Consider the following 26381-nt stretch of genomic DNA (forward strand, 5'->3'; position numbering starts at 1 on the left):
GGCCGTTCCTATTAATTTTTGATTCTTATTCTGCTGATCCATATTGAATATTACAAGGTGGTAAAACTCTCAATATTCCCTTATTGATTATCGATCAGGGAAGTATTGATTGTTTGCCCCGTTTCCACCTTACGATTGGTCGAACAGAACTCAATCATTTCTTCCTCTTTTATCTTATTGTCCCAAAGCCGTCCTGTAAATCTGTTTCTTGCAGAATCTGGAGAGTTTTTGGAGACCTCACATATCAGCACAAGACAACTTCTTTCAGAAATCATGAAGATCTAATTAGCGCTGATAAGAAAGTGCTGAGCACCATCACTGGCCGGGAAGATAAGCTACTGGCAGCCACCCCACCCCACAGTCCAAGGGGACTTATCAGGGAGCCAGCAGGCCGTAAAAAAAAAAAAACCTTCAAAAACAGAAATCTTTTTCTTTGCTACCAGAAAAGAAATTGAGATTTAACCTCAGTAAGCAAATCTCTGCCGCCGACGGTCATGTCTGTGCCGCCGTGTTTGAAGATACAGCGAGCTGACCTTTGGGTGTGGAAGGGTTTCATGGCCACCCCATGAGATTTGTTCACAAAGGAAAATGAATGCTGTGTGAATAAGGCTTTCTGTTACTTTTTCAAAAAGTTTTCCAGCAACATTTGGAGAATCGTTGTTGATAAATCCAGCTCGGATGCATCTCTTGAATGGTTGTGATGGCCAGGTGGGCAAAGAGACGTTTAGACAATATTGGGCATATTCAGTTGGGGGTTCAAAAATGTTGAAGATTTCAGCTCCCTGCACCCCTGCAACCTTATTTCAAGAGTGTCCCTTTAGAAAGTTCCTAAGCCCAAGACTGGCCCTGGTGGTGGGACAAGGTCCTTGAGAATCCAAGGTAATGAGACCAAAGCGCACCCCTGTTATTAGGTCAATAGGGCCCTTTAGAAGGTGCCTAACCCTGAAACTGGCCCTTGGGGTGGGACAAGGTTCTTGAGAACCCAAGGTGAATAGACAAAAGTTCACCCCTCCTATTTTGTCTAAAAGGACCATTTAGAAGGTGTCTAAACAAAAACTGGCCCTTGGGGGGGGGGGGGGGGGGGGACAAGGTCCTTGAGAACCCAGGGCCAACTTTCTCCCCTGTTATTAGGTCAAATGGGGCCATGGAAAAGGTGCCTAACCCTAAAACTGGCCCTTGGGGTGGGACAAGGTCCTTGAGACCAAAGTTCACCCTTTCTATTATGTCAAACAGGGCCGTTTAGAAGGTGTCCAATCCCAAAACTGGCCTTTGGGCGTGGGACTCGGTCCTTGAAGATGCAAGGTGAGGAGGCCAAAGTGGACCCCACTAGTTCCTGAGCTGTGCAAAGCCACATTGAAGTCCTGCCCTTTTTGTTGCCCTCTTCTGGGTGGCCCAATGTGGCCGCCTTTTCTGCCTACCCATTGGCCCGGCCCGGGCAATGGGCAATGTTCTTGTCCTGCAATAGTCAGTGGTGGGATTGGTGAGTCTCAGCCTACCATGGCTTTTCCCCTTCCAACAGTTCTGATTGACAGTCATGCGGGCTCAAAAAGCAAAGGAGCCTGAAGACAAGCATGCAAATTAAAGTGCTAAGTGGCCCCTGGTTCTGTTTTGGGGCCCTAACGATGGTCCTATATATTCACAACAAATGGTAAAATGGCAGCAAATAACCTAACTGCCGAGGTTTATATTCACTCTGATTGATTCGTCTGGTTGGCTCCAGGGACGGATGACAAAATCTGAGGTTTGTCTGGAAAGATTTGAGCCAGCCTAGATAAGTGAAATCAGATCTTGGAGCCAGATTGCTGAGCAAGGAATAACCGAGCTGCCCGGAGCAAAGTAGACTGAGAGGGACTGTATATACCCCGATGTGTGGGGACAGGGACACTACACAAAAATAACTGACCAATCAGAAAGCATTAAGACTTTTTAGGGGTAACAACCAATCAGATACAACCTGATCAACTCCTCAGCTTGTCATTGGGTGCTAAGTAGATTTTCTACAGCTGATCGCTCAGTAATGGTGTCACCCACGTAGAAATTGTTTCATAATGCACCATGACTCTTATCTCTCTTGCCATTTAACTGCCTTGCTCAATAGCTTAAGCCGCTTATTCCCCGGGAGCTCTAATTAGCTGAATACAATTATGTAAAGTGCAGTAATGGCGGCTTTGGAAGTGATTGTGTGACACCTTATGATATAGGTTTTGGGGGAACAGAATTGCATGAGCATTACTTCATATGCAAATGAGGAGCGGGAGGGGAAGGTTGCAGGAAGAAGCTTCTAGTTCTGGGTTTAATTAGGAAGAAAGAGTAAAAAATGGCAAATATTTTCCAACCAATCCCACTGCTTTATCTGTGCTCCTGGTGGCTAACACTTAAACGCCCAACTTTTCCCCACATTCACACAATTGTAACATTGGATTCAGTTATAATAGACCCCATAGGCATTACAATGTTTTCATCCAAGATTCACCCAACTTTTCCCCAAAATTCACAATTTTTTTTCTTAGGATTCAGGTATAAATTGGCATTGTTGGGGGGTCTATTGATGAATATTTGTACCCAACATTCACTCAACTTTTACACATATCTATACATTGTTCACATTGTCTTCAATTAGCAACATGTGGGAATCATGAGTATGGGATTCACACGTTTTATAAATCCAATGAAAAAAAAGTACAAATCTGAGAAAACACTGAATGAATCTTGGATGAAAACATGACCATTCTTACCTTATCAATGCAAATTGTTTTAATGCTTACACATATAGGAGTCTTTTTATAAAGCAGTGAATCTCAAAGGAAGTGAAACATTCCCTGGTGGAGAATCACTGCCATTGAAACAAATGGACCTGGAAGATTCTGCACTAGGGAAAGTTTCAGTAAATCTGCTTTGCAAACAGACTTCTATTACACTGGTCAACAAATATTTTCTTGCCACACAGATTACATTTATTTTAGGTTCTTTACTTCCAATTAGTTTTTGTGGGAATCTAACATTAAAAGCTGCATATCCTTCTTATATATATCATTCTGCAAACCGCAATTTATATCACGTATATCAAGATTTTTTAGGTGCTTGTACAAAGAATCCAAAATCAATTAGAGGTAAAAAGATTTTTTTTATTATTTATTATCCATTGCTTTTCTAGCCATGTCACAAAAATTGCATTGATACATTCATCATATTTCCAGCGTATATGTATATCAAATGAACAATTTGCACTGTTAAGTCCTCGACGCGTTTCACCCGCAGGCTTCCTCAGGACACAGTATTCCAAATCTATCAAGCCGTATATATATGCTTTGATTATGGAGTTCTAATTAATCAATTTCATATGTTCACCAATGGGAATTACTTATAAATCTTCTATTTAAAAAAAGTTATCAAGCAATTTTCAACATTTATCCACAGGTAACTTAATTGTTGTAATTATAAATGCTGTGACCCCCTAAATCATAACACACTTTTATTAATAAAACACACAATTCCACCTGTAGCTTTCTCATCCAGGTAACCGATAGGTAACAGCAATGGCCACCTTAGTGCTCTTTGTGTGTCTCCGTGTGGTTCTATACACCTGGATGAAATCGAGATATACTTGTCTTGGTCCCCCAGTTTAATAGTAAAATATACAAGATATTCTTGTTTCACGAATTCTGTTTCTTCTCTGTTTGTGCTGAGAATATTCACCACAATGTAGCAAAATACGTTTGGGTCATTCAAACAACTTCTTGAAGAAAAAAAAAAAGAAAATGTATGAATAAAAAGAAGGTAAATGAAAGTTTTTTGAACATAATGCTACATTTATTATATAAAATGCAAAACATCGGTGTAAATAAAGATTGATAATAATATGCGGTGTTAACATTTGTTGTTGGTAAAATCGTCTATTCCGATTCCCGTATCACAAGAACTAGAGCCAATTAAATGAAACCGATGTAATTTCTGGATTCAGCAGACCTGAAATACACTAAATGTATTGAAAAATCCTCGGCAAGGGAAAAAAATGTTTTTGTTGAGCTGTGTTATGTTTTATATGAGGATGGGTTTAGTTTTTATATTGTATTGGAGTTTTATTATTTATATTTTGTTATATTGAGTAAGCTGGCCCTGATTTATTAAAGCTATCCAGGGCTGGAGAAGATACACTTTCATCAGTAAACCTAGGTGATCCAGCAGTCCTGGAATGGATTTCTTAAAGACATTTTCTATTTGACAGCAAATGTTTTGAAACCTGGACCAGATCCGTTCTAGGTTTGCTGGATCACCCAGGTTCATTGATGAAAGTGAATCCTCTGCAGCCTTGGGGAGCTTTAAAAAATCAGACCCAATGTAAAATATTGTGTCATATTTTATTATACTTTGTCATAATAGGACAAGTTTATTGACTACATTGTGTTGTATTAGGGAACATCTAGTTATATTGTATCTTATATTGAATATATTCTGGTATATTAGGTCAAGTTTAATTATTTAATTGAGGTTTATTTCATTATACTGTGTGTTTAGTAATTTTATTGTGTTATATTTTATTATCTTGTGTTGTATTATGATGATTCTGTATTGAAGTATTGTATTATGTTGAGTTATATTGTATTATACTTTGTTATATTAGTGCAGTAATTTATTAATATACTAGCATTATATATTAGTGTGTTCGATCAGCATTTTATTATATTGTGTTATATTATTTACTAGATAAAGTATTTTATAGTGTTATATAAGGACACATTTAGCTATATTATATCATATTAATTATTCTTTGGTAAATAATGTCACTTTGTGTTATATTATATAAGGCCAAATATAGAAGTAGTTACATTGTGTTTTATTATATTAGGCAATGTATAGCAGTGGAAGTTACATTGTGTTATATATTACTATACTTTGTATATTTGGACAAGTTTATTAGTTCTATCATGTTAAAGTATTGTGTTATAATATTTTGTGTTATATTATGACAAATCTAGCAGCTAACTTGCATTATATTGATCATAATGTATTATATTAGGACATGTTCAGAAATTATATTGTAACATATTTTACTATTATTTAGTATTGTTATACTGTGTTATAAAAGGATGTGTTACTAATAGTGTTGTATTGTATTTTGTTATGGTGATATATTCTATTATGTTCAGGCTAGTTTTGTAGTTATATTGTATTACACTATGTGATATTAGGGCATGGTTAGTGATTATATTGTTATAATATACTGTGTTATGTAAGGATATGTTTAGTACTTATATCTCATTTTATTATACTGCGCCAATATTATGTTTTGTAGTTATATTGTGTTACATTGTATTACACTGCATTATATTAAGTAAGTAAGTAAGTATTCTGTGCTACATTGTATAATATTATGTGATATTAGGACATGCTGAATGATTATATTGTATTGTGTTTTAATATACTGTGTTATGTTAGCATATGTTTAATACTTATATCTTATTTTATACTGTGTTACATACGGGTATGTTTAGTATTTATACTGTATTGCATTTTATTATGCTGAGATATTTTATTATATTAGGACATGTTTTGTAGTTGTATTGTATTATATTATGTTATATTCCATTACACTGTTCTATTAGTTTATGCTTTGTTGTTATATTGTGTTGCATTGTAATATAATATGTTGTATTCTAGTACTCTGTTATATTAGTTTATGTTTTGTAGGTATATTTTGTTATATTTTAATATACTGTGTATATACAGGTATGTTTAGTATTTCTATTGTGTTGCATTTTAATATGCTGAAATATTCTATAATATTAGGACAAGTTTTGTAGTTATATTGTATTATATTATGTTATTTTCTATTACATTTATGTTATATTACTTGTTATACATGTTATATTAGTTTATGTTTTGTAGTTCTAGTGTATCACATTGTAATATATTAGTCTATGTTCAGTAGTTATATTGTGTTATATGAGTCTATATATAACTCTATAAAGTAATCTGATGCTATATACGGGGTCGGGGGGTATCGGGGTCGGGATATTTATAGATGTAAATATTTTCTCTGGGTAGATGTGCGGAGAGCCCCTCTTCCTCTCCTCTGAGTGATGGCTCTCAAGCTGTCATCTGACCCCATTGATAAGACCCCCATTCCTCCTCCTTGCTGCACTCTGAAGTTGTGATTTGTGACGTCACGGAAACTCTCCCCCCTGGAGGGTGAAGGAGACAGGGGGACCGTCACACTCTCAGCAGCCAATCAGAGAAGGCCTGGGTGTATAAATGGGGCAGAGGGTCAGCAGAGGAGAACATTGTCCTGCTCACCTGGGAACCATTCAGAGGCTTAGAGAACAGAGACTGACCGGAATACACAGACCAAGGTGAGAGATCTGAACTCCCTGCACAGCACCCCCAAATCTACACTCCTGCACCCCACTGCTTCTAACACCCCAAACTCTACAGCCCTTCACAGGTAATTCTTTTATTCTAACCCCATGTCCCAGCTTTCCTTCTATGCAACTCAAATTCTAAAATACTGACCCTCAGTCCAACCAATTCTACAATTGTCCTCAAATGGCAACACCTCAAATTTTATTCCTGACTCAAATTCTACGAAACCTCAAATTCCTTCTTTAACTTAGCACCCCAGATTTTAAATTCTGTAACATCATTATCTGTGGCACCCCAAAAAATGTCTATGCTTTTGTTTTACTTATTTACCCAAATTTTCATTACTTACCCCAATTTTTATTTAATTTTATTCCGAATCCTCTGTTCCATTGCAACTTTGTTTTCAGTACCCCAAATCTAATTTGCTTACCAATGCGAGTACTTTTACCCCAATGACCCAACTTATCTTTCACATGTTATGTATACTGTTCACCATATTCCCCAAATTCTCATTAAGAGCTGACCAAGCTCTATGTATAGGACAGCCCAATGTTTCTTATATAACCTCCTAAATTTCAACCCATTTTTATATAGAAGCATCTATTTAATGTACAGCGCTGCGTAATATGTTGGCGCTATATAAATCCTGTTTAACAATAATTTAATAATAATATGAGTGATGTTTTTATTTTTTTACACTATTTTTGAGCTTTTTTGACTTTTTTTTATTGTAAATCAAAAATTCACACTGCACTCCACTTTCCCTACAAAACAACTCAAATTGTAAGCTCTTTGGGGCAGGGTCCTCTCCTCCTCCTGTGTCACTGTCTGTATTAGTCTGTCATTTGCCACCCCTTATTTAATGTACAGCGCTGCGTAATATGTTGGCGCTATATAACTCCTGTTTAATAATGATAACACCATGATAATGTCACACGCACTGGGTGCAATGTCTATTTATTTTTCCTCTTATTTTATACTCTTTTATACTCATATATTTTTTGACCTAATATTTTATACCCATCATGGTTGTACCATCACTGACCCTTCTCTTTTGCCCCACAGATGGCACTGAACAGCTTCTACAGCCCGGACTTGCCCTGCCAGGAGGTGCCCAACCTAGGTGAGTGCCCGACATCTATATACAGCAAATATTGTATTGCATTTTTAAAGAATATTAAAAAACAAAAAAGCATTAAGCAATCTTTTTGAAAAATATTTTTGCATCCTTCCAAATAATACAATCTATATCCATAATATTTCTGTTTCTATAAAGATCACATGGGCTTGGTTGCGAAATAGCAGGGGAATGTTGCCAGCCAATGATCTTGCAATGTGCAATCCATGCAGCCTAGCTGAGTGTCACCATTTGGCTCTTCACCCCCTCCCCCTGCTCAGTTTCATCTGCACACCCCATTTAAATCCCACAAGATCCGTTTTGTGATAGTGTAGATTTTGTTATCTCATTTTAACATTTTTTTTGTTTTACTTTTATTGTCATTTTATGCAGTTTTTAGCATATATATATATAGTTGTGTGTTGCTTTTATGAAGCTTAAACCACATGGGGTAAACAGATTTTTTTTTTTTCTTTTGTGCAGACCTCAAACTTGAAGATTCAGGTTTCCCCCAGGACGCTGACCTGAGCTGCACCCCACTGAATTCTGGGAAGGCACAATACCCCTCCATGTGGCAGCAGGGCATTACCACCCTCTCATGCGAAGCCTTCACCGAGCAATCGCTGAATTACTGGCAGTACAACCAAGGTGAGCTGTCCTCCAACTCCTAAGAATCTGATTGGTAGAATGAAGCTATTGTTCACCAATGATTGCATTTAGCGTATAATTTTTTTTTGAATTTTTGATTTTTTTTATGGGCGTGGCTAAAAAGTTTGTCTCCCTCTACAGGACAAAGTGAGGAATATCTGCCATCGTTTCAGTCGGGGATGCCGCCACTGACAGAAGACTTGCAGCATCATACCCTCCAGCAAAGCATGCTGGGATCTCTCCAGGAGGTGGAGGAGTCCCTGTACCATGCTCAGCAGGACTTGGCCTTTACCCCCGAATCTGACGGGTACTCGCAGGGCACCGGGGTCGGCTCAGTCGGTGATGAAAGCTTCTCCTGGGCATCCCAAGAATGGCCCAGCTGGGACGAAGCCTCCTGGATGAACTGCGGCCAGTCCATGGAGATGAGAAGCACCAACTTTACCCCAATAAACACCAACGTCCAGCACAGACCAGCACAGGACCCCCACACAGGTATTTATGGGGTCCCCCCACCTTTTTTTAGGTCCAGTAAAATTTTCCTGCATAGTTTAGGCAATTCTGCATACACTTAACTAACCATTACATCTCCTTTTAGGTTATTCCTACGGCGAATCCGATTTCTTCCAGACCTCCAACCTAAATACTCATCACACCGGCACCAACAAAAACAGTTACTACTCCACCTATACCCAGAAAACCGCTGGCGTCAAAGACAGCAAACCGCCCACAACAGGTAAGAGGAAACGTCTGCAATCTAAAGACAAGGTTTATGCAATTGGTATTCAATTATTGGTAGCCTTCTAAAAGCGTTTGGTCTGTCTTTCAAAGGGCAGCATGGTTAGCACTCTGACCTTTGCAGGTTTAAATCTTAGCCAGGACACATCTGCATGGAGTTTGTATGTTCTCCCCATGGTTGTGTGGGTTTCCTCCAGGTACTCCAGTTTCCTCCCACATTCCAAAAACATGCAGTTAGGTTAACTGGCTTCCCCCCAAAATTGACCTTACATTACATTAATGACATATGACTATGGTGGGGACATTAGATTGTGAGCTCCTTTGAGGGACAGCTAGTGACATGAATATGGACTGTACAGCGCTATGTAATATGTTGGTGCTATTTAAACACTTTATTATAATAATGTCTCACAACTCAAGGCAGCCCATTTTTTCTGATAGCGCTTCTATTGAGCAAAAAAGGCATATTGTTTAAATCTCACTGGGAACCAAACGTCTCAATGCAATATTAGGATGATGGCACCCACTCCTTCAGTAATGCAGGGTGGGCGACCTTCATAGGTGTCCATCTTTTGGTACACCTGATACCACCAATATTCTCCACCAATAACTCCTTTCTTTTTTCTAACAGGCAGCAATGGCCCCATTCAGCTGTGGCAGTTCCTGTTGGAGTTACTGCAGGACTCGTCATGCCAGAAGCTCATCAGCTGGACCGGCAATGGCTGGGAATTCAAGCTGTCCGACCCAAACGAGGTAAGTCATTAGCCAAATTTATTATGTATTATCAGCATCTGTAAATGTATTATTAGGCTAAGCCACGCCCACAGGAACATGCCTGACCAATAGAATAACAGCAACTAGGCAATATAACCCAGTTATAATAAATTCTTCTCTGTTTATTTAATTTTGGGGCTAGGCCACACCCACAGGAACATGCCTGACCAATAGAATAAAGGCAACTGAGCAAAATAACCCTAATAGCGAGAATAATCCTTTTTACCAAACTAACAGCGGTTAAAATGTATTGTTAGGGGGTTCCATTGGTGAATTGAAGGGTTATCATCGCTGTGGGGTTTATTAACACAGCCCGGGTCCCTATTGTAGAGATTTTGCTCACTTCCTGGCTTGGTGACCAAACAGGAAGTGCATTCAACCCAGTAATAAAAGGGGGGGGGGGGTTAAAAATTGACAGATCCTCAGAAAGCCCCATTCTTCTTGTTTTGTTTTCTCTGCCCCTTCGGGAAGGTTTCCTCACTTCTTAAAGTAACATAAAATTAAGAGTTATTTAAAATTCCTTTTTCCTGGTTGCACTCATTAACGTGATCCTTTCCGCTCTGGCAGGTGGCACGGCGTTGGGGCAGACGTAAGAACAAACCCAGAATGAACTACGAGAAGCTGAGCCGCGGGCTGCGCTACTACTACCACAAAAACATCATCCACAAAACCGGGGGCCAGCGCTACGTCTACAAATTCGTCTGCGACCTCCAGGGGCTCCTCAACAGGTCGACGCAAGGGCTGCCGCAGGACGCCAAGGACAAGAGCCAGGGGCCCAAGGACCTGTGAAGGTGTGGCCCTTTCACAAAGAACTTTAAGTCCCGAACGCGGGGCGAATCTCAGGACCGGCTGTGTGGGGGACAGTTGATGACTCCCCCAAAATACACAGCCAAGTACTACGGAGCTGTTGTCGTAAAGCACTGGACAATACTGGACACCGGCCAGAAGGGGGCGACTGGAGAACCGTTAGTGCCCGTTCCAATCGGCCTCCACAAAATGTGAACCTCAAATTGTTTAATTTTATTTTTTGCCTCTCAGGTACATTCCATTTGCCCCGACCGTTTTTCTATTTACTGTGTAAATATTTAATTATTATATTTTGTATATTAATCATAATAAAAATGTTTTTTAAGGAATGATTTTGTCATTTTCCTTTGATTGAAGCTTTATTTATATCTGTACATACAATTTAAATAAAACAAAGGTCGTCTACGGGGGTTTAGAGCTGCAGATTCCAATAACATCAAATCTTATGATTCTGCCAGGAAAAGACTTTCTGTAATAGGGTGACAACACTGTGTTCACGCTTTCTAATCCAGCTTGGGTGTTGTCAACCTGATACCTGCAGCCTGCATCAAGAATAAAATCGGTCTATTCTACCACTGGGCTGATTTAGCAAAGCTCTCCAAGGCTGGAGAAGATACACTTTCATCAGTAAACCTGGGTGATCCAGCAAACCTGGAATAGATTTCTTCAAAGTCATTTGCTGTTTGTTAGCAATCTTGGACCAGATCCATTCCAGGTTTGCTGAATCACCCAGCTTCACTGATGAAAGTGTATCCTGCCCAGCATTAATAAATCAGATCCACGGTCACTATCAGGACACCAGTCCATGGCTATGATGGCGGTGTGGATGTGGACAGGAGGTGGAAGAAAGCGTCTGCAGAAGATGAGCAGCACTGCAATAAAAAATAGAAAGGGGAAAAAAGTTATAAAAGCAAAAAAAAAAGTGACAAGGTATAGCAAAACGAACGCTATTTAGATGAAGGGGAGTTTTGGATCAAAAGATTTTTATAAGACGATCTGCTAAAAACACCCCCACATTATAAAATCATTTAGATGATCGCCGCGTTATAGATCACCAGATGCCGGCGAATGCCATAAGCTGCCACTTTGCCCGGTGATCGCCCCTTCCTGCAGTGCAATGCAAGCCTATGATGCCCCGTACCTACCTTACTGGTGATCCCAAACTCCATGCAAGTCGCTGCAGGTCACAATTTAGGGTATGGCAACCAAACCCCCGGATTACCACCCCACATAATCCACCCGCTCCCATTTACAAATCTAGTGTTGTAAGAGCACCAGATCTGCAGGTGGCAAAACCATCCTTGGGGCACCTGATGAATGTCGCCGTCCCTTTAAGTGCATTTTTTTTGTTTGCACGTTTGGCGGCCTTTCAGATAAGTAAAAAAAGGTGGCGAAGCGACTCGAGAAACACTCGCTGGAGATGTCAGAGATTTTGGTTGTGGCTTCCTGTCTGCGTTTCTCAGAAAGACGTTTCTGGCACGGTGGAGGCGTTCAGCCACCCCGATGCGTACTGCTAGATGCTGCGATATGAGACGCAGCTATGGGGAGTTCTAGCAACCAGCGCAGTGCATCTGATAAAAGGCGGCTGAGCGCGAGACAAAGAAGTTTATATTTGTAGAAACGTTCTGAAAATAAACATTCCGCAATGTGAACGGCGAGAGACAGCTGGGGGTACATATTAAAATTGTATTTAATGCGGCCTGGTTCTGGCTGCAGTACTCATATCTTACCACTCGTTGTCCTCAGTGAGCTTCCAATCACTACAAAGGAATTCAATTTATCCTGGAAGACTGAGGACATAGGGTGAGTGCAGGGTGGGAACGGGCGCTGGGGGTCACATGACAGGAACCACCCCCAAAGCCCTTGTTTTGGAATAAGTATACAGTCAGGGTTTTTGTCTCTGCAAAGTTTTTCTGGGTTGGGGGCACAAAGAATTAAAACTCAGAACCAGCCCCTTCCATAGCATTACCAGGGGGCAAGTGCCTGATGATGGGGGGTGTTGCTCATAATATGAAGGGATAAATTTCTTAATTGAGTTTACTAATCTTGACACCCCTCAGGATCTGACTACATTTGTTTCTATTACAGTTAAAGAGATATAGCTTGGTCAAGGACACGCCCCTCAAAAGAGAGCAACACAGCAACTCCTCTCTTCTCAGGAAGCTCCCAGTGCACTGCAGTAAATTCTGATTGGTTTAAAATGCTGCCCCTGTTCCTCATAGCTGGAAGGGCAATTTAAAAATACATAAACATTCATTTTTATTACAGGGTTGCTTCTCTATTGGTCTTTTCATGCAATCGGTAGTCCCACTGATCAATAAGGATCGCTCTCCCTAAGTAGGAACATTGTAGTCAGTTATACACAGGCTCCCAACAAGCATGCAGGTTCTGCTTTTATAATAAATTCACCAAAAAAGTCACTATCAATGTTCTGTACATAATTTTATTTTATTTTCTTGTTGTTGTATAAAGGGGTCATGTTAATTACTTTCAATAAAAGATTTTAAAACTTCAAATTGCCGGTCATTAGTCCTATTGTTAAAGGTGCAGAAACACAACACTGCCACCTGCAGTTCATTTGAGGAAAAACACGAAAAACTAATATTTAGTATAATTTTTTTTTTCCTGCCAAGACTCCAAATGAAGGATCAGCTAAGGTGGTGCTTAGAAATGGCTCTTTGCAATGGTGTCCCCAAAACACAAATAGAGGAATGTAGGGGAGTATGAAAGAGGAAACAAAAGGAAAATCTTCAGGTTGACGTACACTGTACCACAATGAGGATAGAATTGGCAATAATTTGGCAATCATGGCTCTTACACGTAATGCATTTTCCTTTAATGAAAAACTCAAGGCAGAACTTGAGACAAGGTGAACAAAAAATGAAAAGGTAACAGAGCAAAGTTATTGTGCTTTACAGGAGTGAGCTAGAGCAGATGTGGAAAACTCATCAATGAGGATTACAGGACGCCAAGAATAATCCACAATCCACCAATGCTGACCCTGTACACCGGTCCATGAACAGCCAATAAAAACTCGTCTGTACAATTTTATTGTCGGTGTTAGTGTAAATGTTTTGTTCCTCTATGGTGCCATCTGGTGGCTAGTGTAAAATGCAGCATCTTTTTTTGCTGTATGAGTTCTTAAAATGTGCAAGGTTAATTGTTTTATCTCTTTTCTCCCCCCCCCCCAAAACAGTCAGTTTAAAATGTATTATCTCCTGCCTCCTGATGAGCGCTGCAAGGCCGTCACTGCTACCGTCCAGCGATCGCGCCACTGTTGTAGGGTGAGACCTCCTCTCTGCTCCCAGGGCAGGCACGTCTGGGCCGGCTGCTCCCACCTGCAAGGGGGTCAGGAAGAGATGAAATGTCACAAAAAGAAATCTGTTTCAGCACAGGGTAAAATTCAATATTCTGCTATATAAAAGACCCCACAATTTGACAGCCTAATTCCCCCCCCCCCACAAATAGCTTATATAATCCTTTACACTCTGCCATCAAATATTCAAGCACTTAAACTGTTATCAGTAGGTACGGGGTTGTACCTCTCTCCAGAATCTTCCCCTTGTCACCTGTGCAGGTAATCTATTACCATTGTATTTAGACATACCAGTCGGTAACGGTGGCCTGGGCCTCGGCTGCATATTCCTGGCTTTTCTCACATTGCTCGATCAGTCGCTGCAGCCTGGGAACCAGCTTATTCGTTTGCTGGGCATAATGGGCCGAGAGCAACTTCAGGAGGGCTGGGAGGGAAAAAAAATAATAATTAAGGATGAAACATAGAAAAATATTATGGTAGGAGAATGGTGTATGGGGACTATGGACTCATCAATTACAGCTAAAGGAAGAGAGGATTAAAGTCATTATATATAATTTAATTATATATATATATATATATATAAATAAATAATATTTATAGCAGCAACCTAATGGTCTGTAGCTCCCCTTGTGGCCAGTCCAGGCATGGACTTTACAAGACATCTAAAAGGTGTCTGATATTAGGATGTTAGCAGCAGATCCTTTAAATCACACTGCCCCTACCACCCTGCCTTCTGCCAATATATATATTTTAAATTACTACAAGAGCAACTTTATTTTAATGTATGCATCTAAACATAAAACAGGGCAGGTGCTGTTTTAACCTTCCCTCCTATTGTATGTTACTTCCCCCACCCCCTAAATTGTAAGCTATTCAGGGCAGGGTCCTTTCCTCCTCCTCTTGTGTCACTGTCTGTCATTTGCAACTCCTATTTAATGTACAGCGCTGCATAACTTGTTGGAGCTATATAAATCCTGTTTATTAATAATAATGTACAAGTTGGAGGGATCACAATTCAATCTGATGTATGCAAATAAATTAATACATTTTCAACATCAGATCAACAGTAAACCGTGTGTCATGTGAACCCCATCATTATTCCCCCCCCAGCTTACTGTCGGTGTCCGGGTTCTGGCTCTCGCGCAGCTGCTTCTGTATTTTGCTCACAGCTTGATTGCGGCTGTTCAGCTGAGAACGCAGGAAAAGCAGCTGCTTCTTCATATCGGAGACATGGCTGAGGATGGTCTCTGGAGCCTGCGAGTTAAAAAGGGAGATCAGTTTGGTAAGAGCAACGTGGCCGCCCTGGTGGCAGTAATGCCACATTGCAATGATAAAATGTTCTTGGCGATTTGTTTCGGGTCAGATTGTTCTTTTTTTCTGTACTTTTGTAGGGTTTTCTAGAGTTACAACAGCGATTCATCAATGGCTTACCTTATATAAAGGCAGGCCAATGCTGGTGTAGATACCTCTGTAGACATTAAAGTACGGACAGTGGGGGGTAGACAGGCGATTGATGGAGAGGTCCTGAGCCGGGACTTCATTGACGCTGTGCAAGAAAAATTAAAGACAATGATCAATAGGCAGATTGGATGAAGAAGAGGGCTGAAGGGCAGATTGAATGAAGGGGAGGGCAGATTGGACAAAAGGGAGGGCTGGAGGCAGATTTAGGTCATGTCTACGGAGACACCACAAGCCTGACCCCAGGATCACTGACCCGTCTGTACTAAGTTTCTGAAGTGCCGGGAGGGAGATGGCTGAGAAGTGTTTGACGTCTTTCATGATGGAATCCTTCAGGCGCTGGGACTCCTGGGAAACTTCCTGTGGGCGCAGTAGGAGCTTCTCCTTAACATATTTCAGTACCTGGTGCAGAAATTTAGGTGGATTAGCTATGAATAACATGCTGCACAGATCCAGAACACCACCCCCATGTTACTCGCTTATCACTTGGGATAGAAGGGTACTATAACTCCCATCATGCCTTGCACCAAAGGCTCAGTGTGAGAGCCGTGACCTGAGAAATGTGCAGGACTGGTGCTAACGAGTCCTCAAATTGTGTCCATATTATAATAAATTGTCCCTAATAGATGTCTGACACAGGGCCTCACCTCTGCACAGCTGCGCCTAATTTGGCATTTGGTTGTGGAGTTCCCCTTTATTAGGATCTGGATCTGTTTTTGCTTTTTGTCCTGTAATAGAAAGTGACAAGTTAGAGATTCGAGGAGAAGACAGACATGGAAGACGGATTATAAACCCAGGGCCACACACTGACCAGAAGCAGGCATGAGTCCTGGATGTTGAGTTGTTGCTGTTGGAGATGTCTCACTTCCTGCTTCCGGTCCACAGAGCTTTCCTGTAGCGTCCGACATTCTTGCAGCAAAGCATCGTGACATCCTCGTAGGAGCACAGAGCGAAGCTCAGCATCAAATGCAGCCCTGACAAACCGACATTCAGAGAGGGGAAACAAAGCAAGCTAGGGTTAAAAATTTGTTAGAATAAGGTCTCGCCCCTCCTTTTGTGTGTTACATCCCCCACTTCCTAGATTGTAAGCTCTTCTGGACAGGGTCCACTCCTCCTCCTGTGTCACTGTCTGTATCTGTCATTTGCAACCCTTATATAAAGTACAGCATATGTTGGCACTATACAAATCCTGAATAATAATAATAAGATGCAATACCCAACCACAGCCTGCAGATGGCGCACTTAGAGATAAAATCCCTACTCTAATCTAAATAGTTTTAGCGCCACCTAAAGCCCAACAACAAGTACTGCAACTATTACCTGCAAATTTGAAATTTAACTGTATATAGAATAAATGAAATTTTTTAATGCAGAATGTGAGAAGACAATAATTATAATGTATTTAGCAGACAAGCCCACACTACAATCCAGAGATAAACCATTTCACAGGATTCATATATTTTATAAACCCGATCCCACTATAATCTAAGAGATTTCTACATATTCTTACCGTAATAAAATAGATGTGAAACAATCACTAAATTTCCTATATAAGCTTTAAAAATGTAATTTCAAAATTCAATAAAGTTTCAGCTTTAATCAAAATAATTCCTGGTGACCCAGCCATGAAAATCGTTGTGCAGACACTTCTTGTTATAAGGTGACAACACTCTGTCCCTGCAGGGTAATTAGGGTCACAGTGCAGATCATTGGACAGGTATGAATAGACCCTTAGGGTTAATAAGATGACTGCAGTTGTCACAAAGTTTCTCACAATCTTGGATCTTCACCTGCAGAGCTGGGAGACCTCGCTGTCATCTGACAACGTTTTGTGTACTTCCTGGATCTTCCCTGCCAGGCGTTCAGACACTTCCTGCATTTGGTGCTGCACAGAATGTAGCTGTGTGGTTACCTTGACGGACTCAGCCCAGCCCTCCTGAGGACATAAAGAAAAAAAGATCCTGTAAGAGCCGCTGATGTCCTCAATGATCACAGCAGATCTGAGAATATAGAGAGTATTGCCCATTATATCACCCATGTCTTCTCTGTGTTCCACCTACCTGTATCAGGCTGTTAAAGGATGGAAGAATATCTGGAGAATTGTGACGATCGCTCTCATAATAGGACCTGAAATACAAGATAGCAAATCAAGAAAATGCAAATTCTGTCCAGCAACAATGACTACTGCCTGGCATGTCCCCGAACCTCTTTAATCTCAATGTGTCATACTGCTTATTCACATACCTACAATTAGGCTGCATACACACATCAGATGATTCTTATCCGATAATTGCCTCAGGGCTGATATCAGGTGAGAATCTGGTGTGTACAGCACTCGTCATCCATTGTTCCCACAATCAGTGGATCCACGGACAACAAACCATCATAATGAAAAGTGAAGGGGAGAGAGCGCAGTGGGGTGCTGCCACGTCCTTTTCCCCCTTTCCATCGTTCAGTCTTTTATCGTTGGAAAGGATCGTGAAAGATCATTTCCAACAACAATTATTGCACGTGTGTACCCAGCCTTACACTGGCCAAAATAATGTGGACACCTCAGCACCACATCTCCTATATGGGCAAGGTCTACACAGGAGATGTGATGCTCAGCATGTGGACCTTTTTCAGGTGTCCCCAGTGGATGATCTTGTTAATCTTCCATCATACAGAGACATTGTAGACAATTGTGCTCTTCCAGTCTTGTGGTCACAGTTTGGTGACCCTTTTCTGTTCCCCCATAACTGTGCCCCGGGGTACAAAGCCAGCTCCATAAAGGCATGGGGTCAGAATGTTGGTGTACTCGAGGAACTCGAATGTCCTGCAGAGAGCCCTGACCTCAACCTTACTGAACACATTTAAGAATAATTTGAGGTTTGAGCCAAACCTCATCCAATGTAAATACAAAACATTCTGCTACTTCAGCTGTAAAAGGATATTATTATTACACAGTATTTATATAGTGCTGACATATTACAATGCGCTGTACATAGTCATGTGACTAGCTGTCCCTCAAAGGAGCACACAATCTAATGTCCCTACCATAGTCATATGTCATTTTCACGGTCATGATCAATTTTGGGGGGAAGCCAATTATCCTAACTGCATGTTTTTGGTCTGTGGGTGGAAACCCAAACAGACACAAAGAGGACCAGCAAACTCCATGCAGATAGCATCCTGGCTGACATTCGAACCTGGGAGGCCAAACTTCTACTTATGTAAAAGATTACCTTGCCCGCTTGGAGGTCTCTAAGGCGTCTCTGCTGTCATGGGTCTCACACGTGGTGTCAGAGATGCTGGAGGATATCTGCGATGGGTCAGCAGTGAGAGAGGACTGTAGCTGCCCCAGGTCCCACGTGGCCTCCAGAGCCAGGCGCTCCAGGGAGGAGACTATATGATTGGGAGGGTGAGAACTCCACACTTTCTATAGACATAAAACATATCATATGTTAACATAGCCAAAGGATTCCAGATTACATTTACTGTCTTTATAATTCTTCACCACCCCGGTAAGCATATTCAGCATTGCTTAGCAAAGGAAAGACCAGATGAGTGCACTATAAAGACTATTGGACAGCAGTGTTCTCTCCAGGCCCTTTTAACTGGGCGCACTGCCCTGCACTTTTTAGTAGCCACCCGCACAATGCAGGGGCTGCCACCCGCCTATGACTTTTTCCCCACTCAGTAAAAAAAAAAAAAAAAAAAAAAAAAAAAAAAAAAACACACACTGCATAGTGATAGCAAGCAGCCTTATTATAGAGATCTTAGTAGACCGCAATTAAAAACATTTGTAATTTACCAATTATGGTAATTGTTTTTTTTTTTTTTTTTTTTAAGTGAAAAACTGTGAATCTCAGAAACTGTGAATGTGGTCAGAAGAATCACATTCATAACCTTGTCATAAGCACATCTCAAAGACTTTTCTAGAGCTGCCCCAACTTGAATGGTCTTCCTATTTAGCTTGCTTCTGCTTTCTCCTCCTTTAAAAGAGCGCTCAAAACCCAATCTTCTTCTATCTCCTAACCCTCACTACTTCCCACCATTTCATATCTCCCCTCCTATTGTGCTATACTTCTCCCACCTGCTAGATTGTAAGCTCTTCAGGGCAGGGTCCTCTCTCTTTCACCTGTGTCACTGTCTGTATCTGTCTGTCATTTGTACCTCCTATTTAATGTACAGCGCTGCGTAATATGTTGGCGGTATATAAATACTGTTTATTATTAATAATATTAATAATAAAAAGGAATCTTTAAATTGCTTTCACACTTACCTCGGCCATGCTCATCCACTGCTGGTGAGACAGAGAACGAAGCTCCTCCCCTCCTCTGGCCCTGCGCAAGATAAAAGTCATATTTAGGAGAACAGATTGGATATTGCACAGTGTTCTCTCTTTCATTATTCAATCAGGATGTTTGTACTTACAGAGAAGAGCCGGAGATGGCGTCATCGCAGAGAGAGCGCAAGAACTGGAACCGCATTTGGCAAACTTCTCGGACGTCCCTCTGTAAAAGGAGAATGATTTTATAACTGGTCATTGTGGAAGGTAAACAGGAAGAGTCGTCCCAATCCCTGAAGCCGGAGTTCCTTAAATCATGACATTTTCATCTATGCTGGAATTAAGATTCAATATGGTGCCGTCACCTGAAGATACGCATTGTAACAAACTAACATGGCATTATAATTGGGTCCCAGTGTTTTCCCCAGGCCCGTTTAAGCAGGGCACACCACCCGGCTGTTTTTGGATGGTTATTGAAAAGTTGTGCAACTATACTGGGGCCACCACAAGCCTACAGCTTCTCCTCTACTGGGGTGCTGAATGCAATTTTGTGTTGTCCGGAAAAATTCAAAGTTTAGCTTTTGCTGGGATGCCCACCTTGTCTATGATGCTGTAAGCCCACCAACAGTAAGTCCACATGTCTACTAAATAACGCTGCACTTGACGTCCAGCCTTATTCAGGCTACTTCCTGGGTGGTCAAGCAGTCATGAAACTGCCCCAGTGTTCTCCCCTGCCCCTTTTAGCTGGGCGCACCACCCAGCACCAGCTGTTTTTGGGCGGTTACCGAAGAGCTGGGTCACACTACAGGGGCTGGCACTCATTTGCAATTTCTTCCAACCTGGCTTAAAAAATAATTCTGGCTTGAACACTGTGCCCCCTGTGTCTGGTATCATGCGGACCTGGGCTGGTGCAGGGAATGGCACCTGTGTGTCGTTACCTGAGCAACGTTCCATGCAAGCATGAGGACCTGTACGGTGACACAGACATATAGAAAATGGGGGGGTGGCCTTATTCAGGGCTACCCACACATGTTTATGTCTGTAGCCCTGAAGAAGGGAGATAATGACCCTAAAACGTGTTGGCTTTTCACAGCAGATAAAGATTTTTCCTTTTGAATCTGTGCTTCTGTTACCCATCCTGCTCACAGATTTCTCCAACCACCATTTCTCCGTCTGTGCTGAACAGATCTGCCCATGGGCTCCAATAACAATATTACCACGCTAGGAAACCCAACCCGATGCCCGCTGCTCCTCACCAAATACCCGACATTGAGAAGCAGCACCTACCATCACTTCCGGCTCTGGTAAGGCACCGCTGGCAGAGCTACTTTCCAACAAAGGAAATATAATCTCCCTCTGGGATACGCTGCATGGAGAGAACACAAATGTGTTACAGATCTGTGACATTCATCCGTAATTCACCCCATGCTGTAATCTTACCGGCTGACGTCCTGCAGCTGCTCGCAGCGGTACTGTATCCGAGTGTTGCTTTCACGCAGAGTCTCGCACTCCTGTTCTCTCTTCTTATTGAACGCTCGGAGCAGGAGAGTGCGGCGGCGGTAATCCTGCAACTTCTCGCTGTTCAGTTCTGATGGGGGGACAGCGTACAGGTTGTTAGCGTGCAACAACACCGGGAGGGGGCAGCGCACAGGTTGTTAGCGTGCAACAACAACGGGAGGGGGCCTCGCACAGGTTGTTAGCGTGCAACAACACCGGGAGGGGGCAGCATGCAGGTTACCAAGCGACCTTACCAGTGACCATAGGCATTGGAGTGAATTTTAATACCCCCTCTCACCTTGGCTGACGATCTCCTGCTCCGCACTCTGGATCTGTTCCTGCAGGTGCTGAAGCTCCGATCGCAGCTCCAAGATCTCCCGACACAGCTGCTTCCTGCGTTGTTGCTCCTCCTCCTCCACCGATCGCTGCGCCTGCCAAAGACATAAAATGTTTAATTTGGGGAAGGAGAACTAGGGGGCAATTGGATCATTTCTCCCACCTCCCATAGGAAAACAATGAAAATTGTGGGGGAATGAGGTCTAAAGCCACCACCCCCGCCCCCCGTCCAATTTTGGTTGGTAGCAGAATACCCCAGTGGTGAGCAATCACCAGAACAAAGGGGGTGAAATCTCCTAATGGCAAATACGGTCATCAGGACTGCCAAGAGTAAATCTCCACAAAGTGGGAGAAATTCCTTCCTAACTTCGTGTTGGGTCTTTAAAACAGGAAATAAAAGAAAATCTCTCCAAATGTATATAAAAAAAAAAAAAACAAACAAAAACCTGACAGCGGGTAAATCTCTTCCTTGGTTTGTCCCTAATGACCACCGTATGGTGTCTGTACAGAGCGCCACCATCAGGCTGAGATAATATACCCATCATCAGCCACCAGGGGGACTGGGCTGTCCAATCCTCATGATGCCTCTACATTTCCCATAATCCTTCACTACTGGCGATATAGAGCTGCGTTGTCACATGACCACCCCACACAGCACTGCACCTGTAATCCCCTGATGCCTGAAATATGGAACTCGTGCTGCTCCCCCCACCTGCAGTCCTGATTGAATAGTCACTTACCTCCGAGTGCTGCAGCTGCTGATACCTGTGTTCAGAGTCAAGGTGAAATATACACAATGCAGATCAGATATTTAAAAAAGGAGACCACAGATATCAGATGAACAAGACCTAGAATTGTAACTGGGGTAAAGTCAGGTCTCCTGGCTGTGCCGTGTGGTACAGATGTGTAAATATCAGGATTGGATGGACAGAAAGAAAACATATAACACTAGCGGGCTGTACAGATCCGGAATCGCGGCCAGAAAGGATACCACAGCAGGTTGCCTTCGATGTTCTTCACCGTCCTGCAAGAAAGACAGAAAGGGTCATTGAAGCCGGCGGATTGGCCTGACATATATGGACCAACCTTCCTGCCCTCACCTCTGGCTTCGCATGTGGCGGATGACATATTTCCAGATGTCGGCACACTGACCGATGAAAAGCCTGTGGGAGGAGAAAAATGTAAGAAACAGGTCGGAGTAGACAGGTCCTCTTTATTGCTGCAGATCATGCCTCACCTCTGCAGGACTTCCTCTGGGGGTGCTTTCTGAGGAGGAACGCCCATCTCCTCCACCAACCATCTCCGCAGCTCCTGTGCCAGGCCGCGGCGATCCATCCCGGAGACGGCAGAGAGGTCTGGAAATAAAAATATATATATATTATAATATAAAGGTCCTCGTTTCTGATTAGTTGTCCTCTCCGTCTCCTTATTTATTCACCTTGGAAACTAAGCCTGTCCTCAGCATTAGTAATTCAAACCCAAAGCCCTGGCGCAGAGGAGGCAAAACCCTGAAACGAGTTGGCTGTGATAACAACAGCTTTAAAATGTGTCATGTGACCATCTCTACCAAGAGAAGGTTCTGCCCCTCCTCTACATGATGCTACAGGAGCCAATTAAAAGGCACTACTGACAGGGCCTCCCCGGAAGGGAGTAGGAAGTCACCACCTACCTGATCACCAGCCCCCCCCCCCCCCCCATCTTTATAATTATCTTGTAGGGTTGGGGTTACCCATCTTTGCCCAGACAAAGCCCTCCCTCGTTGCTGTGACCACCAATAGCAGCGCAAGCTCTTTCTAAGCTCCTGCCCTGAAGTACAATATGATAGAGGAAAGAGGGAGGGGCAATGATTCTGAATTTTAATCCACCAATTATAGATCGTATTTATTGGGACGCCAATTTTCTGCTAGATTTGCACGTGGCAGTCGTTTGCTAACAATCGGTTTCCATGGCAATCATCTTATCAAAGAGAGTAAATGCCTGCGCGGTGAGGACAACATAAAGCGGTTGTTATGGGCAATGGGATGAGTGGGATCCATTCACAAAGCCCAGCAAAATGGAGAGACCTACACTTGGCCTCGTCCAATGAGATTTGTGTATGACGGTCACATGACAGGAAGTACCATGAAAAAATCTCTTGAATTCAGCTTTTCTGTGATTTTATTCCCTAACAATAAGAATTCCTAAACAAAATGAATTTTTGGGGTATTTACAGACAGTGACGGATAAATAAAACAGAGAATACGGAAAAGTCCTGGAAATGCCCCACACAGAGGTGGCGGAAGGTATAAGGGGCACTGACTGGAGGCGATGGAGGTGTAGAATAGGCCCGGTTGCCCCTGGCAACCACAACAAGGTTGGTTTTGGTCCTCCTGTAGTTGTGGTATGAAAATGACGGGGAGGCCTGGCGTGTCACTGGGCAACACCAACCACAGGAAGTGAACTTAATGGGTTGCTATGGGCAACAGTGTAAATTTCAAAGCTTCAGGCAAAAAGACGCAAACATACAACAACCCAAAAGCAACAAATTTGTACATTGGACATCAACAAACATGGGAGAGAGACTGGGGGCCCCAGGGCCCAAGATAACCCAACGCCCACTACAAGTCTCAGAATGGAGTGCAGATACTACAACTCCCAGAATGCAATACGGCCGCGCGCCCAGCATGCACTGCACCACCACCACAAGTCCCAGCATGCCCTGCAGGTTCCAATACATGTCCCGGGTCACTACAAGTCCCAGCATGCCCTGTGACAGTCCAGCTAGAGTGGAGGACTAAAACTCCCAGTATGCCCTGACCTCTGGGGGTTGTAGTCCCGGTTGTTTGTTTCCGCTCCCCCACTCTCACCCTCTCCGGTATCTGCTCAGTTTCAGCTTCCCGCCAGTCGCGCTTTTAATGTGTCACCGCCGGGTGGGGTCAGCGCGCTGCACTTTCCGCACTCCGTCTGCAGGGGGAGACAGCTGTTCTACAAACTTGCGGCCTCTATAGTGACAACACCGCCATCTAGTGGTAATGTGAGGGTGTGACAGATATCTGGATTTCTTTTATTTTTATCACAAGAATTTCATAGGAAAAAAAAAAAAAAAAGGAGATAAAGACAGAAATTGTAATCAATGAGAAATAAGGGAGCTGCTTCTGCTAATGGAGAGTGCTCTGGTGTCGTCATGCTCATCATTTTTATTGCTTGGAGGAGGAAGTGTAAGAATGTGGCCCCCTTACCCTTCCTACAACCTATGCCATTGACTCACCGAAGTATGAGGATGACAAATGGAAAGCTTGCAACCTGTACTGATATTTCTTTTAAAGGTGAAATCTTTGCAGGAAAAAAATGTGCCCTGGAACCCATCCATTTTGTCGATATAGGCCCTGGGGCAAGTGCCCAGCTTCCCCCTCCTCCATACCTGAATAGAGAGCAGACAGAGAACAAGGGATGCTGAAGAGGTGCGTCTGACCTCAGAATCAGACTTGACCAAAGACTTGATGTCAGTTTTGTTCAATCAAAGCACAACAGAGCTCGGACTGAGCAAGGGAGAAACAGAGCAAGAAGCCAATCAGGTGTGCTGCAGCAATCATTTAAAAGCAAGAAGAACGCTGATTGAAAAAAAAAAAATAACAAAGCGAATAATAGGCTCATCAGTTTGCTGCTCCTCTTTTCATTATCCAGTCACAGGCTATGGGAGGGGTAAGGCCTGTAGGTGTTAAAACAAATAGTAAATCAAGGCCTGCTTAATGCATAACCCCCCATTTAAAAAAAGCTGCAATAATTATACCTGTACAATATACCTGCTAACCTTACACCTGGAGTACAATGTTTGCCTGCAGACACCCAGGTGTAAGGTAAGTACATTGGTTTCACAATGCAGAGAATATAGATGGGGGGGTGGTATGTAACACAGGGTCGCCAGCGGGGAACGTAGCTTACAGTGGGCCCATGTACAAAACTGACTTGGAACCCCCAATAAACTGACTTGGGACCTGGGACCCTCATAGGGGCCCCTTTTGGTTGAGGAGAGACAGGGGCCCTTAAGTGCACACTTTGCAGCTCCCTGGTGGTCAAACAGTGTCACAGCAAAACAATAAAATATTCACTTCTATTCTATATTATTATATACTCTTATTAATTGGTTTTAAATATATTTATATTTTGGTATTTTATATTCTGGCTCATAGTAAACAAAGGTATAAAAGATACTAAAAACTGTTTAAAATGAGAAAAAGCTGCATAAGCCAATGGAAGGGAGAAAGAAATGCTTTGCAGTTTTCTTGTAATTTGTAAATTTAGCCACCAGGGGGCAGCAGAGATCAACCTACAGTCTGAGAGCCCTGCATACAGTACTAGCTTGTCACGTGACTCTTTTTAGTTTTTGTTCAGTAGATTGGGTTGTCACCAGTCAGTGTGTGCAGAGTGGAGCGACGTAGTGTAATATATTGTAATTAAAAGGGTGATAGGTTCTCTTTAAATTATTATTTTATTTATTAAACACTTACAATCTTTTAATATTTTTCAGGGCGTGGCCAGGTGAGGGATCGCTGAAATCGCTGTGACACCGCAGACTCTACAGGTTGGTCCAAAACTTTCTCTCGGTTCAGAACTTTTTTTGGCTGAGTCATCCCCATATTTGCTGTTCAGGGTCCTAAATGCGAGCCTGGGTGGTCTCAGTTATCAAACCCCGCCTCTTAGTGGTTTTCAGGATTATTTTACAATATGGGATCATGTGACAAGAGGCTGTAGACTATAAAAATCATGCGTACAGCATATGCTCTGACTGCTGTGGGTGGGATGTCGGCAGCACAAATTAAGAGTTGAGCAGTTCAGCGATAGGTATATATGAGATGCGGGTTGGTGCCATAAAAAGGCACCTGGAATAAATGCAGGAAATGGAGATGATTTCACTTGGATGATTCTGTGATAATAAGTGAGTCTCTCTGCAGAGATCTGATACACCTCTGCAGAGATCTCACAGGCCCCGGCAGAGATTTGACATGCCCCTGTATAAATCTGACACACCCCTGCAGAGATTTGAAACGCCCCTGTAGAAATCTGACACGCCCCTGCAGAGATCT

The 26381-nt window shown here is 42.5% G+C and overlaps 2 protein-coding genes across 3 annotated transcripts; one reads left to right on the forward strand and one right to left on the reverse strand.

The window, feature by feature from the left end:
- Positions 1-6202: 6202 nt before the first annotated feature.
- Positions 6203-10766, forward strand: ETV2 (ETS variant transcription factor 2). Its single transcript, XM_072426006.1, has 7 exons — positions 6203-6350; positions 7426-7483; positions 7961-8125; positions 8267-8617; positions 8721-8858; positions 9492-9613; positions 10202-10766. The coding sequence occupies exons 2-7, from the start codon at positions 7426-7428 to the stop codon at positions 10421-10423; spliced, it is 1056 nt and encodes a 351-aa protein (XP_072282107.1). The 5' UTR covers positions 6203-6350; the 3' UTR covers positions 10424-10766.
- Positions 10767-12864: 2098 nt separating this feature from the next.
- Positions 12865-24258, reverse strand: HAUS5 (HAUS augmin like complex subunit 5). Of its 2 annotated transcripts, none has more exons than XM_072426315.1 (20): positions 24165-24258; positions 22556-22673; positions 22419-22481; positions 22310-22342; positions 22059-22083; positions 21281-21413; positions 20926-21073; positions 20773-20851; positions 19632-19711; positions 19480-19540; positions 18440-18633; positions 17276-17342; positions 17006-17151; positions 16027-16189; positions 15863-15943; positions 15472-15617; positions 15189-15303; positions 14873-15011; positions 14049-14181; positions 12865-13779 (listed from the first exon to the last, which is right to left on the reverse strand). In XM_072426315.1, the coding sequence occupies exons 2-20, from the start codon at positions 22651-22653 to the stop codon at positions 13653-13655; spliced, it is 2031 nt and encodes a 676-aa protein (XP_072282416.1). In that variant the 5' UTR covers positions 22654-22673; positions 24165-24258; the 3' UTR covers positions 12865-13652. The 2 variants fall into 2 exon arrangements, with proteins under 2 accessions (XP_072282416.1, XP_072282417.1); XM_072426316.1 differs by having other exon boundaries at positions 24116-24238.
- Positions 24259-26381: the final 2123 nt, after the last annotated feature.

The sequence above is a fragment of the Pyxicephalus adspersus genome, chromosome 11 (genome assembly GCF_032062135.1).
Source record: "Pyxicephalus adspersus chromosome 11, UCB_Pads_2.0, whole genome shotgun sequence".
Classification (NCBI taxonomy): Eukaryota; Metazoa; Chordata; class Amphibia; order Anura; family Pyxicephalidae; genus Pyxicephalus; species Pyxicephalus adspersus.